This window comes from Scomber scombrus, chromosome 4 (assembly GCF_963691925.1).
Source record: "Scomber scombrus chromosome 4, fScoSco1.1, whole genome shotgun sequence".
Taxonomy (NCBI): Eukaryota; Metazoa; Chordata; class Actinopteri; order Scombriformes; family Scombridae; genus Scomber; species Scomber scombrus.
Window position 1 is genome coordinate 22,162,899 of NC_084973.1, and position 19,969 is coordinate 22,182,867.

Below are 19,969 nucleotides of genomic sequence, written 5' to 3' on the forward strand. Positions count from 1 at the left end.
TTAAGAGGCCAAAAGTAACAGAAGGCTCTTTATGGGAAATTGTGATGTGTGTTTTGGGAATGTGCAATACCTCAATGTTATCAATATGATCAATGTAAGTTTTGAACAATATTCATGTTTTCTTAACAGTTACCAGAGCCAAGAGCTGTCTATCTACCTTTGTGGCTTTATGATTCATCCATAAAAGCTTCATTATATATTATCCTGACTACAGAATGTAATGGATAAGAAACTTGACTCAGTAAAAGCAAAGCAAACAAACGGGCCAGCATCAGATGGGAGTCACCAGACCTCCCCTGAAGACCTGCGCTGGAAGGTAATTAAAAGAAGAGTGTGTTATCCATTGCTCCTCATTAATGCACTTTGAATTAACCACTTTCAGGGGAGAGGAATGGGGAGGAGGGGACAAGGGAGAAAATCCACGCAGGCTTTAAAGTAATCTCTCTCTGTCAGGTCGGTCCAAACGGGGAGGGTCGGCTCATTACGGCCCCGCAGGAGATGAATGGGTCAGTCAGACAGTAAGGAGAGCCGGGCTGGAACACTGCACTGACAGAGTGATCCACAAAAGCAGTGTGTGCACGTCTGTGTGCACAAGGGAGTCAACACACAATGAACAACAAAGCAAAACACTTAACTACATGTGCTATCTTTGCCAGGGAGCAGGTGTGCAGAGGGAGGTTGCATGCTGGGATACAAGGCAGGGTTAAGCCACTAATATCTGAAGTCAACAATCATTGTGATTTGACTTTGACCACATGGAGGGGTGAATGTCGTATCAGGCCAGCTGAGGCAATCATCACAGGCACAGAGGGCACTGCAAAATCACACTCCTTAAAATCTCCTCAGCTGGTGGCATCTTTGAGAAAATGTGATGAGTAGAATTGGTTGTGTTTTTAAGAAAATTGAATGTATGATTTTTGATTCTCACTTGCAGGTGTCTTGAAATTTGGACTGTAATTCATGCATGACTTGCGTTAGATTAGACCCTAAATAATCTAACCTGTTCCTATATTTGCCACCAGATGGCGCTGTAGTCTGAAGACAGTGAACTTTTGTGTTGAGGCCAACGAGATAGAGGCAGCTGGCATTGCCACTTAGATTTATTTAAACTGTGGGGACATTGAGCTTTTTAATTATCTCATTTTGAATCATATCTGAATGTCATGTTACATTTTCACCAACATCAGCGCAGGGACATTTGCCAACATTTATATACCGAAGTGCAATTCACTGATTCTAACAGCTTCCTGATTTATTATGTATGTATTTGAGGGTCTCTTATGTCACATATTAGTGGGATATTTTAATACGCTGTCATCTTCTCTTCTTGTACTTGTTTGTTGATTTTTGTTGGTCATCGTTACAGTTTTTGTCGCTTCTGTGTGACACATCTGCACAGATAGTTGATCTCTGGGCAAAGATGTTAATTCATTCATTCACAATTTTCACTCAAAGGGTTGGGGTGCTAATATGGAAAGAGGGGTTAGATATGACAATATTAGATTAGATTAGAAAGATGAACTCTGTGAATAGTCCAGCATAATGTGAATTGATATATGTGTTCATCATTTAGAGCAGTATAATGAGTCTGGGGGGTTAGTTATTCATTAAAATCTATCAATTCATTTATTAAATTGGATTTAAACGATTACAGTATGTATCACAGCACTACATTACACACATCGCAGCATTTTATGTGAAATCGCCAAGGGAAAATAAGCACTTGTAGCACATGGCAGTGAAAGAAATACCCCACCACCACACACACACACACACACATTATAACACACATACACACCTCCTCTGCTGTCATTCACATTAACAAAACACACTTTAGCAGTGAGACCCTGGCTAATATGTTCAGACATCTCAACACAAGGACTTTGTAGAACAGGCAACTAATTATTGTCACTGACCACTGGCTTTTAAATAAAAGTAATACACCTTGAATAGGTCATCAACATTGTGAGGCAACATGTTATTCATTACGTTCATTATTGTGTTGTTTTTCTTCTTGGTTTGTGGTCCTGTGTGTGGCGTGTGTGTAGCACAGACCTTTATCACCATGAGAAAATGTCAGCTGTGATTAGCCGTAGATAATTGCGGCCAGAGTTTCATACAGAGCCTCTCGTCTTCATTTCAGATGAATGAGAGAAAGTGTGAGCTGTTCTTTCATGAGCAAGTATGTACGCTGACATGATGATCATCATTTCTTACACTCAGCTGCGTAGGCCTATGAGTTTGACCTTTAACTATGGCAGCATGGACACCCACAGTTAGTCTCATGTAAATGAATTTGCTATGTCACCACAAACCAAATTACATCACAGCTTCTCTCTCCCACCCCTCTTTTCATTTTTACTTTCACCCAGTGTTGTGACTTTCTCCCCTCAAGAGTACAGCTACGTTCCTCAGGCTGCCTGTTTGAGTCTCACCAGTAGAAATATTACCAGAGTGGAGCATCAGAGCATCAGTGTGAACACATGTAAGGGACCAATTGACCAGCAGTCTCTGGCAAAGGTTTGGTACTTCACTGCAGTCACACAACCCTTATTGTAGTACTTTGGAGTAAAAGAGGTAATATGTTTCCCCTAAATTTATGAAAACACCAGCTCTTCACCAGCTCTTATCTATTTATGGTTTCTGTTGGGGTTTTTTTCCAAGTGTAATTAATTACAGAATGCATTTGGCACACTCAATATTAAGATACACAATACTATATTTTTGTTATTCTTTATTTTGTTTTAGTTATTTATTTGACAGGGACAATGCTCATTAATCAACCGTGGAAAAAATAACTGTAAATGAGTTAGAGTTAGACTAAAAAGCACATTTTCATCTGTTGTTCCTGGCCAGGTGTTAAACAGGCAACTTAAAATTAGAATAAAATGACATTGTAAAATTCTTGGTACACAGCATAAGTAATTACCACAGACTAAAAGCAGTACACATCCACCAATCAACGAATGTCACAACACAATAAAGTGAATAGCAATACATTTGAGGTAAGTTAAGGAGAAAAAAAAGTTGAAGTTGCTGATTGCCTTTTGTTGCTACTGTGTTAATACCACTGTTCATGTTTTCAGAAGACAGATCACATCATCACAGGTTAGCCCAGTATCAGTCAGTGCTATAAGAAAACTTCCCCTGCCCTGTAAGTGTTTGGTGTACAAGCTAAAGTAACTGAACCCACATCATTGACATGGAAAAGTCCTGAATTAACCAAAATATTTCATCCCTTAGAACACGTGATGTGACATTCATGTTCTCACTTTTGCAAGTGAAAGTTCCTATATGTGGATTTATCATTTTTATCTCATAATGAGTTTATTTATTGGAATTATACCCACTGATGTACAGAAAAACTATAAATGTGAAGTCAGCCAAGAGGACTAATGTTAATCTGTTGTCTCTGGCCAGACATAATCAAATTCAAACCAAATAACATCACCTGTGATAGTATATATTAGCTGTGAATCTGTGCTCTGTAGGGGGTTCTAGGTTATTCTTACAGTCAAGTGATGCAACAGGGCACTATTATATTGCACCAATTGTGTTTTTGTGAAATGGTACAGTCATTCTTAACAGACTTATTTTAGAAGGTAATTGGTTTAGAAGGTAATTGATTGTTATTTAAAAGTTATAGACTCGCAAACCCAACAAGATCCCCTTTTCCCTATTTTTTTCAGGTTTAGTGGGGCATCTCAATTGCTTAAGTGGGTTAAGTGGAACACTGATCTTTTATAGGCATGATAATGTATTAACTCTTTAAGAAAACTCATTCATTCTGTGCCCTTGCTTGAGCTCAAATTAGGTTTAAGCTTTGATTTTAGCATCTCCTTATATTCATCCATGGCTACTTTCTGTCCTCAGTCCAGGGGTTTATTTGACCTCCCCTTCTGACCTGCTCGACCTTTTCATTTTTTCTTTCACCTTCTGACTTGATTTGTGCTAATCAAGGCTTCATGCATCATCTGCTTGCCATTTTGCTTTTTTTCCCTCTCCTTACCTTTCCCTGTCGGAATCGGTGTGAGAGTTATTTTTTTGTAAAGGTGATGGTGGTTAAAAACTGGAGCTCAAAATATGTTGTGCTAGACTAAATAAATGGCCTGCACAAAATAGTTAAACAGATGTACATTTAAAAAAATAATTATTGATTTAAAATGTTGATATTGTTGATCTTGATTTTTTTTTTTTTTTTTTTAATTTAAATAGCCTAGATAGCCTAATAACAGTGTAAAATGTAGGCTAATTAGGTTACTACATTTAAAGCATGAAATGTTACGTCAAGAATAAGACAGGTTTACATTTGATTTCTATTAAATTACACGCAGTTGTTACCTTTTACGCATTTGTTATTAGTTTTTACGCAGCCAGCCGTTTAAATGTCCTAATATTGGTATGAATGACAGATTTTCACACATGATTAAAATCAGTGCTGTTCAGTGACCCTCTGATGTAGGCCTGCCTGCTGCTATAAAAGCTGCCACCTCACAGACAGCGCCGTTATTTCACCCTCAGCTTCAGGAAACACTTTATACCGAGAGACTCAGCATGTCGGTGGCTCCGCGCGCACAACTCTTCCTCTTTCTCATCTCCCTCTCATCCCGGATGGGGCTCAGTCGTTATATTGAGGTAAGATCCCATTTTTAAGGTGTATAAGCAAGGCGAAATTACTGACCAGGTCACGTAGGTTAAACTGATGTCTGTATAAAGTTAACGTGAGTAGAGCTGTAACCTGACATCTGTTTCCATCATGTTTTATTAAGGACAACGAAGCTTCAGACGGATTATATTCTCTACTTAGTTTAGACCAGAAAAGAGAATCAGAGGATTTTATTCTCCGCCGACCTCTCAGTAAGTGCAGCTTTATTCATTAGCTGATTATGCCTAACACTGTTTACCGACATGGATAATAAGTAGGCCTAAATAATTAAAAGTATGCCTAGTAATTAAATGAAAAGAGGTGTTTATTGCAGCACTAGTGTCCATGAAGATACTGCAAAACATTCTGCAATACTCTACTCATCACTCAATCAGTTCATCAGTCCATGCTTACATGGATCTTTATGTCTGTACATACATACTGTCATCTCAAGAGTGCACACAGTACAATTTTAGAACTTAAGACAATCTAAATGATTAAGTCTGTTTTTATCAAAATTATTTTGCCACAATATCCCAAGAGTCACATCAACTCAGCCAACACTAGCCACTTGTGAGTTGTCAACACTGAAGATTTGCTGGGTTGGTCCATAAAAAAAATTTCTTGTGGTCAGAAATCTACTTCAAGTGTTTCATAAATGGTTTCTCTGTCAGGATGTCTGGACATGTTGGCCACTGAGGGCTACTTCACCTTTGTGGCATCTCGGCCACAGCTAGCCTGCGCTACTTTCATCATCGCTGAGCCTAACGAGGTCATCAGTCTGGAGCTGTCTGACGTCACTATCGACTGCAGTGCTGGGGACTTCATCAAGGTTTGCTATACCATCGCTAAAAATAACACTGAACAAACCCTTTGAGACAAGCAGAACGGAAATTCAGGGCTTGTCCATTGAAACCCCGTATTCTATTTCATCTTCTTTTTGCTTAAAATGATGCCAAACTGGTTAAGGCAGCATTTAAGGGCCAAATACCACACTGTGCGTTGGTCACATCACTTAGAGCAAGTGTGGGAAGAGGAAGGCTTTGGTTCTGAGTCCAAGCCTGCAAGTTATATTGCAGTTATAGTTTATGTTGTGTAAAGTGGTGATAAGAATGGCATGGAGAGAAACCAAAGATACTGTAACTTTAAAGTATTGACTTGGTTTAGTGCCTAGATTAAAGCTGTATATAACCACAGTCCCTCTGAATGGGAGACACATGCTCAACATGTTCAACAGACGCAAACACCAGACCTCTTTTTTCACCTCTTATTTGTTTAAATATGATTAACTGAACATTTATAGAATGCAATTCTCACTGGATTATGGTTGCAATTAAATATGATTCACAACACAACACAGCACTCTACACAGTGCAGTGAATATTATTGGACTGACGCCCCTGGAAAAAGACACCTAAACTATTTTTGTACTGTTGTATTATTTATACTTAAACCAAGCTTAAGAGAAAGCATCATGATTTGTACATGTTGCTAAGCTGAATCTTCTGATGTAAAAGGTTATTTTTTTTAGATTGCAGGTGGGAAACCATATTAATCCATAATATGTTCACTACATATTGTGTATAAACAGAAAAGGTAATACGACTGAATGATTTACTTATCATCTTTTATGTTAAATTGACGTGTGTCTACACAAAACTGAAAGAAACTGGTGACATCATAGTTACCTCCAACAAGTCCTTTTTTATATCATTTAGAGATAGAGCTTATTTGAAATGATGACTCAATATTGTGTATATTAAGCTATTCACATGGAGCACTAGAAAAAATAATCTGGATGGGTTCTTTTTCGGGTCTGTGTACTCTTGAACAGAGTATTTTATTATAAAAACCTGGTACAATTAATCCATATCGTGTTTTCCTCTTGCAGATGTTTGACGGCTGGGTTCTGAAGGGAGAGAAGTTCCCCAGCGCTCAGGATCACCTGCTCCCTCTGCACGAACGCTACACAGACTACTGCTCCTCCACAGCAACAGGAGCCACAAGCCGCTCCTCTCAGAACGTCGCCATGATCTTCTTCCATATTCACAGCTCTGACAGTGGCTTCACACTCGCTGTCAAAAAGCTACACAACCCTTTCCGTGAGTGACTGCTTCACGTCTTTTAAGTCAATTAAGGATCAACAAGTCTGAAAGCAAAATAAACTGAATCTGTAACTGAAAATCCATCAAAGAGAAAGAAATTTTAAACAAGAAATCAAGGACCAAGCACTTGCATCTAAATCAGATTTATGTTTGTGTTTTAAAATGAGAGCCAGACTGGTGGTACTTTGCTTGTGTGCATGCATGTGTTCTCCTCCTGGATATTTGCGCTTGGTCAAGCATTAATCAAGGCCGAGAGCGACAGGGAGTGATTGAATGAGAGGGATGCACCTGTTTTCCAGCTGCTTGACAAACACGGTGTTAACACTGTGTCAAGCAACATAACAATCACTGTCTGGCTGTGAGACAAAAAACACACAAAGAAAGAGAACTGACACAAGCGACTGAATGGATTGTCTATGTGTAAACATTATAAATCACAGGTCAGTGTGTGAGGTTTCATTCATACATTGACCACTAAATGCAGCTGTCCACAATACTACTTATTCCATCTGATTGCAGGTACTTGTTTAGGTATGCTATATAATAAAACTGGGCAAAACAGCATCCTTATATCTGTATTAGTTTATATATGTGTATATAATACATTAATAGCAAACACCTGGTTTTGTAAGTAAATTATAATGTTAGGGTTATTTAAGGTTAGTAATTATTTTGATCAAATCTTAAATCTCATTTCTTCTTCTCTGTTCCTTAGTAAAGGAAGCAACAAGTACCTACATAAAATTTGAAAAATTATACACACATAAAAGTTAAAAGCTTAATCTCTGTTCAAATCTTGCACAATAAATAATATTCACACTGTTCTCGCTTTAGCTTTGATTGGCACGGCTCCTTCTCTGCTGAAATGCTGCTAAATGAACAACACGCCCGCAGGAGTAAACCGTTCCGATTCCTGTTGGTGCTTGTCTAGTCTACCATACTGTTATCAATTCAGATTTCATTACTTTCTTATCTTTGTCATCAGAACTGGAATTGGATTTCCATGCTCAGCCCTAATTGTGTCCCCTCCCCGCAGTCAACCTTGATTATGTCCAATTTGTTACATGAGGTGTCAATAATGAGTTTCTCTAGTGATGGGAAACTGTTGATTTGAAACCTCTCCTTCTCGCTCTGTGTGTGTGTGTGTGTGTGTGTGTGTGTGTGTGTGTGTGTGTGTGTGTGTGTGTGTGTGTGTGTGTGTGTGTGTGTAAAGCCTGCAACATCATGTCCCAGAGTCCAGAGGGCAGCTTCACCATGGTGATGCCACATGCACGAAGGAACTGCAGCTTCTCTATCATCTACCCTGTGGAGATTCAACTGACAGACCTCAGCCTGGGGCAGGCCAAAAGCAATGAGCTCAGCCAACAGGTGACACGCAGACAGACAACATCCTCCCTTTTGTTTGACTTCTCTTACTCTTACTTTCAGAGTACAGCCTGCAATGTGCAGTGTAATTACTCCAGTTATTATTAGAGTTACGGAGCAACGTTTTTTACTCACGGTGTACCAGTACCATACGTACCAAAACATATAGGTAGAGGGGAACTAAATCTGAAGTCATGGAATAATGGAGAACAATTTGGGAAATTACGAAAACCTTACTATAGTTATTTTTTAACTACCGAAAACCTATTTTATTAATACAGCATATGTATGACCTATACTGAGCAGTAATCTGGAAGTTTGGGAAGTATTTAGAGAGAATTTATTTTATAGTTATTATTTAAGCTCTGGGTTGGCCAACTTATACTAATATTACAGTGTAGGCTACAGTATGACCATAAAACTGAGCCTCTGAAGGCTGTCTCTGCTGTCTCTCACCTCACCAGCAAACTTCATTACTGGACACTCGTTTATGGTCTAGTGTCGCCGCCTTCCATTAGTGGAACAACAGTGTTGCCATTCAGATGACAATATAATGTGACAACTTGCCTTTTTAGGAGGCGAGTTGGACAGGTGGATAGCTAGATAATTGTTGGTAAAAAGTAGAAAAAGTGGAAAAGAGTGAACTTAGCTGCAGGAGATAGCTGTACTTCCTGCTTCCAACCACAAGTGTCATGTTTCCGATCAAGAGTCGGGACATTAAAAAAAAAAAAAACGTAGCAGCTATTCGGGGTGTTTACTGCCTCCATGATAAGGAAGGTTGCCTAATTTCAAGGAGTAGGAACATTTCAGGTGATGATACCTACCAAATGAATTATCTCTAAATTCCTCTCAGACTTCCAATAATTACTCAGTAAGTCTTACACATGCTGTAATAATACAATAGGTACCTGTTAGTTTAAAAAAACTACAATATAACTTCTTTGTAAGTTCCCAAATTGTTACCTCTGTGTTCCATAACTTTATATCTTGTTCCCCTGTACCTATGTATATGTATTAGTATGTACTGTATTGGTACACTGTTAGTACAAAAGATTACACCAAAACTATTACATTGGATTGAGTGTTTATCCTGTATTTTTAAGTCAACATAGTAGCCATATAACAACACAATATGAAAACTGAATATACATACGTCTAAAAAAAAATTTTCAAACTTAAGCTCTAAGGCAACTTTAACTATTCTGAAACTATTAACCTACTGTTGCTTTGCATTAACCACTGTTTTGGTATGAAGCCATCATTCAGCATTCAACACAATTTTCAGTATTACCTGTTACCTGCGAATTGCTGGAAAATTGACAATACAGAGAAATATGAAAACTGTAAGAGTGGATAGACCTCCTGCAATATATTTGTCTGAGTTTGTGGCAACTACTCCGTACCAATATGTTGGTCGCATTGACACTGTAATACAATGACTAGCACAGCCCAATTTGGTATCTACATGTATAAATCTATGAGTTGATTATTTCAGATGTTTCTATAAAAGCTTGGAAAGTATCTGGTAGGACTGGTAAGACCGTGACCTAAAGATATTTAAATTGTTTACTTCATTTATTACTGTAGAATATTGCTCTTATTATCTAATCTTTACCAATAAGTTTCATTTTCCCCTATTTTGACTGAACCCATATTGTATTTGCAATGCATGGATGTGGCAGTAGTTCAATGAAAACACATTGGCAGTGAACTCCTAAAAAAAATTGTCATTGAACATAATCCAGGGTTATGGAGCGTCATCCAAAATCACTGCTCTATCTGGCAAATAGTTTTTTTAGTGTTTCTGGCTGATTAGACATCTTTACAAGTTGAAGTAGAATACAGCTAATGGGGGGTTTGTTAACATCACCAAATAATCAGAAATATGTATTTTGTATGTATGTTTTTGAGTCTCTGGTGTTCTAACATCTTTTTTTTTTTTTTTTTTTTTAAATATCTTTATTGAAGGACTCAAGGGTTATACAGGATAACAGTACAGAGGTTCTCCTTCAGGTTTTCTGCTTTTTTTTTGCAACAACAACAAGGCCAACAAGGCCAAACCCAACCACCCCCCACCCAGCATAAAAACAAACCAACAAACAACTAAGAAGGAAACAAACAAAAAAAAAAAAAAAAAGCCAGCAAGAGGTAAATGACTAGATGGTGTTAGACAACATAATGTACAAAACAAATTCGGCGGAAAGAAAGAGAAGAGGCCAGGCTCAAGTGCTAGGGGTGTCACTTTGGGCTTTGATGGTCTCACACATGTCTGCCCATTTGTCCAACAGAGGTTGCCATATCCTTTGAAAGATTATTTCTTTATTGGTGATCTTATAGCGCAACCTCTCCATGTGCAGTACATTGCCTAGCACTCTAAGCCATTGCTGGAACAGAGGGCTGGCCTCTGACTTCCACTGTTGCAAAATGAGGCGTCTGGCCAACAGAGTGCAGAGGGATATGGCTTGCCCTTCATAACTTGTGAGGATGGGGTTATACACCACTGAACCAAAGATGGCAAGGAGTGGGTCTGGTGAAATACATTTATGAAAGACCTTTGAAAAGTAATCAAATATAAGAGACCAGAATAAAGTTAACTTGGAGCAAGACCAAAACTGATGTGTAAGAGTCCCTGGTTGTTGTTTACATTTATCGCATAAAGGAGAAATGTTGGGGTAAATGCCATGGAGCCTGGCTTTAGAGTAGTGAAGCCTGTGGACTACCTTAAACTGTACTAAAGAATGTCTGGAGTTTATTGAGCTGCTATGGATCCTATCCAAAATACCCTCCCAAACTGTTACATTGAGTTCCGTGTTAAGTTCCTGCTCCCAATCGTTTTTCACCTTTTCAGTGGACACCTCCTCATGGGCCATTAGAATACTATACAGAGAAGAAACTGTGCCTCTGCTTCCTGGTATGAGGCGTCTAAAGTTGTCTAGTGTGTTGTGTTTGGGCATATGTTCATAGTGTGGTATATGAGTCCTGATAAAATGCCTAATTTGGAGGAACCTGAACAAGTGTGTGGACGGTAATTCGTATGTCTGTTGTAGGTGTTGAAATGAATCCAGGTTACCTTCAAAGTACAGGTCCTGTAAAAAAACAATATTTTTCGCTTTCCACATGGAAAAGACTGGATCCATTAAAGCCGGGGAGAAAGCATGATTGTGACAGATTGGACTGTCTATGTAGACTTTAGGCAGACCAAGAAAAAGCTGGATTTGTTTCCAAATTCTTAAAGAGTGAAGTATTATGGGATTTTTTATGTAAAGAGGTATCTTTAATTTTGCAGGGTTATTAAGGAGTGCTGGGAGGGAGGTGGCACCACATGAAGATATTTCCATCTGAAGCCATGAGGGTACAGCTTCTTGATTGTAGTGGGCCATCGGCAAACCATTACGCCAGTACAGTAGTACATTCATGTTGGCAGCCCAGTAGTACAGCTTAAAGTGAGGCAGACCAAAGCCTCCTTCCACCTTGCGCTTAAACAGGTGTTTTTTTGATATTCTAGCTAGTTTATTATTCCATATGAAGGAGGATATGATGGAGTCCAACTTTTTAAAGTAATAAAGGGGGATAAACACAGGGATATTTTGGAAAATATATAGGAATCTAGGAAGGACAACCATTTTTATGGCGTTAATACGACCGACCATGGAGATGGGCAATGTGTTCCAAAATTGAATGTTCTGTTTCAATTGTTGCAGTTTAGATTCCCAGTTACTGGAGAGGAGTTTTCCATGGTCACGTGCCGCAATGATACCCAAGGTTTTGAATTGGTCTCTAGTAATTTTAAATGAAGTGGTACGTAAAAAGTTAAGGTCAACCCTGTCTGATATGGGCATAAGTTCGCTCTTACCCCAGTTGATCTTATAGCCAGAAAAACTGCCAAAGGTATCAATAAGCTGTAATAAAGGTGGGATGGAGGATTTGGGGCGTGACAAGAATAGAGTAATGTCATCCGCAAAAAGGGATATCTTATTCTCCACACCATGCATTTTAATTGGGGCTATTTCTTGATTCAGTCTAATGTGACTGGCTAGGGCCTCAATGGCTAGGTTGAACAGATAGGGTGAACAGGAGCAACCCTGGCGGACACCCCTGTGGAGACGGAACGATTGTGAAATGTCACCATTAGTAATTATTGAAGCTTGAGGGTGAGCATAAATTACTTCAATCCATTGAATGAACTCTTGTCCAAAACCAAAATATTTCAGGGAGGTCAACATGTACCTCCATTCAATATAATCAAAAGCCTTTTCGGCGTCTAAGGCAATCACCACAGACTCCTCATTCTGTTTCTGATACATAATGTTGAATAGACGTCTTAGGTTGAAATGTATATGTCTACCAGGGACAAAGCCTTGGTGTTCTAACATCTTGACAGCAGCTGTTACTGAAGCAGTTGGAATTGTACTTAATTATTGAGTTAAACATTTAAAATAAGAAAAATTACTGACAGTGACACATTCCCCAAAAAAGCACAAGAATAAAAAAAAAGTGACAGCAACAAGAGAAAATTAAACCTACGTACAGTCTACATTATCATTACTGCTACAATGTCTGCTACTACAATGACTACAAACAATAGATTACAGTAGTAGTTAAAATTTGCCCTCAACAATAAACATTGTTATCCTGAATAAATGTCATGTTTACAAACTAGTAATATAATTAATGTTCAAACAAAGTTACAAAGATTACATTAAAATAGTAGACAGAATATTTAAAAAAATAAAATAAAATATGGACATTTTACTTACAAAGACTTTCAATTGTAAAGACACCCTGTATTTAGTCCAAGTTAGAGGACAGTCATGGTGTAAATCATGTTGATTAAAGACCGAACAAAACTAAATGACTCCTGATGCTGTTGGCAGTTGGTCTGACACTGGCTGCCAGACTGCTGACATTATGATAAACTGTATGGATTGCATTAACTGGGCATAATAAAACAACCTGATAATTCTCCACAAATGTTGAGGAAAGTCGTAAGATAATCAAAGTCACAGAGTCACAATTTCAGGGATGATTTGTATAAATAGAAATCACATGATGAAACAGGGAGCACAGAAAGCTTGACCTGACCTGTATTTGAGACAGTCGCACAAACACTGTCCTGCTGTGGTAATTACTCACATGTGCACCAAATTCCCGACTGAAAATAGTCCCCAACAAAGTCAATATATACTCCTGTTTTTGTTTTACTAAAAGTTACAGTGCTGTTTTAGGAAATTTGCTAAGCCTTTTTAAATCAAGATATATCTGTGACCTACTTTTTAAAGAGTTATGTCTTAAAGGGTAATTGCACACAATCTCATGATCTTGCTTGTACTGCCAACAAGGCACATTTCAGCAACAAGCAAGTTCAAGGTGCTTTTCATAAATCATTAAAAACATTGAGAAACACAGAATAAAAGGACACTTACATACAATTAAAAAAGCCATTTAAAAAGTCAAGAGAATAGAAAACAAAGAATAAGAGAGGTAAATAACAAAAATATAAGTTAGAGTGCAGTGTAAGAAATTCATAATTATTTGAATTCATCAAAGGCAGCAACAAACAAAGTGTCTAAAAGAACTGAGAGTTGCTGCAGTTTTCTGGAAGTTTGTTCCGGATACGTGGAGCATCAAAACTGATTACTGCTTCTCCTAGTTAAGTTTTGTCTCTGGAAACAGAAGGCAGACCTGTCCCAGATGACTTGAGAGATCTGGATGGTTTATAACGTAACAGCAGATCAGAAATGTATTTTGGCCCTAAACCAGTCAATGCTTAAACCAACAGTAGTATTTTAAAATCAATTATTTGACATACAGGAAGCCTTTGTAAAGATCTTAGAACTGGAAATCTGATCCAGGTTCATGGTCTTAGTGAGGACTCAAGCAGCAGCTTTCTCATTCAGCTGGAGCTGTTTGATCAACCTGTAAAGACACCTTTACAGTAGTCAAGTCTACTGAAGATAAGTGCATGGACAGGTTTTTCCAAATCCTGCTGAGACATACGTCTATTAATCCTTGATATGATCTTTAGGTGATAGTAGTCTGACTTTGCAATTGTCTTAATGTGGCTGTTAAAATTCAGGTCTGAATCAATGACTACCCCAAGATTTCTGGCTTGGTTTGTGATTGTTAGCATTATCGACTGAAGCTGAGTGCTGACTTTAATTGTTCTTCCTTGGTTCCAAAGACAATTACCTCAGTTTTGTCTTTGTTTCATTGAGGAGAATTTTGACACATCTGATCATTGATTTGGTCAGTGAATGCATTGAACCATAGTCCCCTGGTAAAAATGGTTATGTACATCTGTGTGTCATCTGCATAATTATGGAAACATATTTTGTTGTTTTCTATAATCTGAGCCAGTGGACGCATGTAGATGTTGAACAGAACTCTGCATGTCATTTTTGTCCTTTAGACACCAAGTAGTCCCTGTCCTTTGTAGAATTCAAAGCAAATTAGTACTGTGCCAGAAAGTATCTCCCTGTTTTCTAGTCTGTCTAGTAATGTGTTTTGATCAATTCTGTCAAATGCAGTAGTGAGATATAATAATACTATGACTGAAATTTTGCCACTGTCTGTGTTTAAGTGGCTGTCATTGAAGACCGTAATGAGAGTGGAGCAGTCTCTTTGCTGTGATGTGGTCAAAGTCCTGACTGAAAGACAACAAAACAGTTGTTAGGTGCAAAGAAGTTGTTCAATTTCAATAATTTTTACTTAAAAACAACATACTCTTTATACAACCTGAGCAGCATTAATGTAGTAATGCATGGCAGTTTAACTTCCAAAATTAGTGTGGAGTTACTGTTAAAGTAGGCTTTGTATACTGAGTGCCACTGACATGGAAGAGAAGTACAGAATATTGAGAGACAGGCTATCACAATTGTGAAAAAGAGGTATGGTGTGATCAACTACTGTCTTTGTCATATAAAACTCAAGAAAAACGCAGGTGCTCTTCAAGAAAAGGGTAATCACATGGAAGGAAAAACAAACCTCAGGTACTCATGCGTGGAGCAGGAAGAAAAACACTAGGATTAAGTTAAAAAGCCCTTATTTATATATAAAAGCTTTTTTACTTAATCCTGGTGTTTTTCTTCCTGCTTCACTCAGATGTGTAATTACCTTTAGATTAACTAGGATTAAGTTAAAAGGCCTTTATTCATATAAAAGGCTACACACGAGTGCCTGAAGTGTGTTTACCATCTAATCACATTATTTGTTTTTCATGTTGACAGTAGGAAATTAATGAACGATAAAAATCAAATGACACTAGCCTTATCCTTAAAAGGTATCCTGTGCTGTTTTCTTGCAAACTAACACTGTTAGGCTTACATTCTGAATTTCTGAACAATTTATGCTTGAAACTGAACAAACATGTTGAATGCATTTCAATAATTCATTTAAAAAGAATATTTTGATGTTCATATTGTGTTATGTTGCATTGCTGTTATGTTTTAAATTGTATGAATTACACAGTTGCATTCACAGCCCTCTGTAGACAGCCGTGCTAGTACAGCATTTGATATTGACAAAAAGAGGACCTGCTCATAAAACATTGCACTGTAGCAACAATTAGCTGTCTAAAATTCCACTTAATACTTTTACTCTGTCAAAAAGTTACCCATCACTTCATCTGTGCTATAGCATCACAATGTTTCACTGTGTGTTTTTTACAGAGGCAGGTATGGTCGGGCTGTTCGGGTTCAGGTGATTTCGTGGAGCTGCTGGGAGGGAACGGGGTAGACACGTCTAAGATGTTCCCTGTAGCTGATCTCTGTTTCTCTCTCAGTGGGCTTGGTGAGTCTCAGTTTACCTCCAGTGTGAATTTGTGATGTTGATTGTAAAAACTATGCACCACCTCAAGTGATGTCACGGGGAAGCAGATGTTAACAAAACAGAGACTGAAAAGTTGCAACAACTTGCTTTGTAAAGCTTTTCTCTTTGTCCGTACAGTTATCATATATCTTGGAAGATTGCCACACATTGTCAAGCTTTTCATCCATATCAGCTGTCCAAAATGTCACATACATTGGCATCTTAAAAATATTTGGGCACCCCAGATGAGTATGCAAGCAATTCTGGAGGTTTAAGATTCGGTTTGTAAAGCACTCACATTACCAGATAATCTGGGCCAAACATTGGTACCAGACCAGAGCTCTCCTCTGATTGTCAGGATGGGAGAATTGGGGATAAACTGTCTGCAAAACTCCTGTAGTCTGAGCCCGACTTCAGATAAAAAAGCCTTTAGCCATTAGCCTAAATATCGGCCAGTTAGCTTAGTTGAGCACAAAGACTGTAATAGATAGCCTGGCTCTGTCTGACAGTAATCAAAATCAGCATCTATAAGCTTACCAATTAACACATTAGATATCTAATTTGTTCAGTCTGTACAAAAACCAAAGTATAAAATGACACGTGGCCATTTTAAGTGGGGTTATGTGCCCATTGTGACTACTTCTTGGATGGTAAGTAACCACTGAAGACTTTAGGTAGTTACTCTTCTCTGCCAGCAAAAAGTCAGACATGAAAGCTCCCATAAAACAGTAAATAGTCATTCCTCCATCTTTTAATTGAACAAAACCCCCCAATAAATAAACAAGATTTAATGTGTTAATTAAGAAGTGTTAAAGATGCTGGGAGGCACATTTTATGACTTTCTGACAGAGCTAGTTAGCAACTTGCCGTTTTAGTGTTAAACTAATCTAACCTGCTGCTGGTTGTAGATCCTCCCATATTACTCTCTTCCAGTGACTAAGTAGACAAGTATGTGTCCAATATGTCAATCTGTTCTATACTATTTAATGATTATCATGCAATTGAGCCAGAATTATTTAAATGTATAGAAACATCGAAGAGTAAGTGAAACTTTTTCACTTGGAACTTTAATATTCAAAATAAACACTAATACATCTCCCCGTCTAATAAGATATTTCACCATGAGATTCTACTATTGGATATAGTACATCAGGTACAAATTGATACAATGTAATGCACATCAAAGACAATACAGGAGGAAGAGAATTTAAATATAAATGAATTAATAAGATTAGTCAATTCATACACTTGTCAGGCTCAGAAGCACAAATGCGTTGAATGAACTCAAGTGTAAAGTATCTATTTTTCTTTTTGCCACTCCCTGTAATTCTTCAGCCCAGATGAAGATTGGTTGTGATAATTCGGTGGTGAGGCTGGTGTCCAGTGGGAACTACATCAACCGTGTTTCCTTCCAGTACCGACTACTGGAAGGCAACGAGCTCCCCAAGACCCGAGAGAACAGTCTGGATAACTTCTGCACTGTGGAATAAGATCACACACCACACACACACACACACACACACACACACACACGCACGCACTCACCCACGCACACACACACACACACACACAAAATCATCCATGAAAATGTCCATTTTGACTAATGCCGTCAATAAATATTTTGTATTGTTTTTGCCAAATATTCATTTGGTGTCCTAATTACGTTAGCTTTGATCATAGCGTATTTATTTGAAGAATTATTTTATATTTATATTCTCAAATTTACGGATGATGGTCGGGTGTCATTGTTTTTTCTTTTCAGTCGTTTGTTATGAAATTCTGTGAAATGTTTCTTGGCCAGAGCATTTGTTTCCTGTGTTGTCAGTTGATATCAGTTTTGATATTCTTTGGGAGGTTTTCACATCCCTGCTGTAACTTCTGTTTATAATGCCTTGACAATTTAAAAATAAATATGACTTGCATGATGAAGCACATTTTTAATGTTTTGCTTTTGTGAGTCAGTCTGGTTTTTTTATGAGCCTTTTTCCATTCTTCATGATAGAGCTGCATGTTCTCTTTGAGTTTATTTTTTTCTTGGAGGCTTCTGCGAGATCCATCCACTTATTTGGTGTTGTACTTTTCAATGTTTATAAGGCAGATGATTTATATTTTCGAAAATCTATGTCACATTCACATACCTTTGAGAGAACGGAGACTTTCAAGATGACAAGGAGATTCAAAGTTTGCTCTTCTTTAAACTTCATTTAATTAATGATGCGTGGTTGTGAGAGAAACAGAAGAAAAAAAGCAAACTAAACGCAAGAGTTAACTCTAAATGTAAAACAGTCCCCACTTTTGAATATAGAAATGTGAATATTAATGCATGGACAAAAATCCACACATACACATTAAATCAAACCTTTATTAGGCAACAGTCTAATTATACATATAATACTTGCAGTGTAGCCAGAGAAGACACCGCTGATATGAAAAATGATAACGTGTGTATGTGTATCGCACTGTATTAAAATATGTCCTTGGCAATCAGTATCACACAGTGACTCATGTAGTATTTCTCTTATTTCTAGTAATCCAATCTGTTCCAGAGAAAAACTCTGAAATAGCGTTTATAGTGGTTCATTACTTAAAATCATAAATAAAAAGGCTTAACTAAAAAAAACACACCACACTGTTCTAAGTCTGTGAGTATACAGGTTTATTTGTGACCCCTCTCCATCACTTTACTGTTTAGCCTTAATCTCTTACATACCGTACAGCTGTGGATCCTCAGTCTGAATAAATGTGCAGCTCTTAATGGGATTATCCCACAAGCCTCAGTGCTCATACCCCTCGACATCCTTTTAACTGGCTCGCTTTTGATCTTCTCCTTACGTGGAATTAATCTCAAACCTGCTCAACCGTGATGATTTAATTAACCAGCGGATGTCTTTTTTCGCTCGATGTGTTGCAATTTTCAGTCTTCATTAGAGAATGAAATGCACTTTGGATGCCATCGTAGGGGGATAAAGTCTGATTATTTGTTTCTAGCACTGGAGACAGGCGGTCTTGAATACTCTGTAATGTATTTATAGTGGCCCGAGGTGGTGGACTGTAAATGAGTTTGTCACTTGTCAGGGCCAAAAGGGGTCACATGTCCATGTGGATGAGATGTGACCCTGCACAGAATTAGACATGCTTGTGTTACTAATGACACTAAAGTAACAGAAAGAAGAAATTATATTTATTTAAGATATTATACACACTGGACTAGTAAATGAATAAACCACACTGCTTCTCTGTTTCATCCTTCTTTCTCTCTATTTCTCCTTTCGTTCTAAAAATTGTTCTTCATTAAATAAAATATAATACATTTAGTTATAATTATTTTTTTTAGATTTAATTTGTAACATTGCAGTGACATACAGACAATACACTACTTTACATGTTTAATTATGTAATCTTTTAGCTTTAATTATGATTAGATGGAGGGGGTCGCTTGTCCTCAACATCTCACCCCTGTACAATGACAAATCCAAAATGTGAGGTGAGAGTCACTGGTTTATTTGTTGAGTTAATTGGATAGCAATGACAAAACTGTAAAAGAGCTTATTTGGGCAAAGCAAGATTTGCCTGGTCAAAGAGGGAAAGCCAATTAGGTTCCCGTGCTTCCAGGAAAGGCCTGGACAGCAGGAGGTCATAGAGTGTAGCTGCTTCTGAGCACATGTAACTGACTCACATTCTAGTCAAGGCTAATATACTCTTAAAATCTAATAAAAATACCACTCAACCACACAGAGGTTCTGGTTTCCTGACTAACTTGTCAGTATTTGCATTATAATCACAAACTTGCTACTGAATAGCCACAAATGTACAACGTTTTATATGCATAATTTGCTCTGCCCCAAAAGAAGTAAAACAACCAAAGTTTAACAGTACGACACTATAAGTTCATATTTTCATAGTATTTCAGCAAAGTGTACTTGTAACCTGCAGTAACTAATAATATGGCCACTTGGAGGTAGGAAACAAAACACTGACATACAATCACCTTTTTATGTTTATATGACAAACTTGTTAGCAAACAGTTGTTTATCATACAGAAGATATT

The 19,969-nt window shown here is 37.8% G+C and overlaps 1 protein-coding gene across 1 annotated transcript; it reads left to right on the forward strand.

Moving 5' to 3' along the window:
* Positions 1-4,554: 4,554 nt before the first annotated feature.
* Positions 4,555-17,411, forward strand: LOC133979465 (corticotropin-releasing factor-binding protein-like). The gene is made up of 7 exons (XM_062417984.1): positions 4,555-4,635; positions 4,770-4,857; positions 5,320-5,477; positions 6,537-6,747; positions 7,964-8,118; positions 15,783-15,903; positions 17,257-17,411. The coding sequence occupies exons 1-7, from the start codon at positions 4,555-4,557 to the stop codon at positions 17,409-17,411; spliced, it is 969 nt and encodes a 322-aa protein (XP_062273968.1).
* Positions 17,412-19,969: the final 2,558 nt, after the last annotated feature.

Excerpts from the sequence above, each read along its gene's own strand:
- LOC133979465 (XM_062417984.1), top strand. The coding sequence starts at position 4,555 with ATGTCGGTGGCTCCGCGCGCACAACTCTTCCTCTTTCTCATCTCCCTC. Across the intron at positions 4,636-4,769 it reads GGCTCAGTCGTTATATTGAG|GACAACGAAGCTTCAGACGG; the intron begins GTAAGATCCCAT and ends TGTTTTATTAAG. Across the intron at positions 6,748-7,963 it reads AAAGCTACACAACCCTTTCC|CCTGCAACATCATGTCCCAG; the intron begins GTGAGTGACTGC and ends GTGTGTGTAAAG.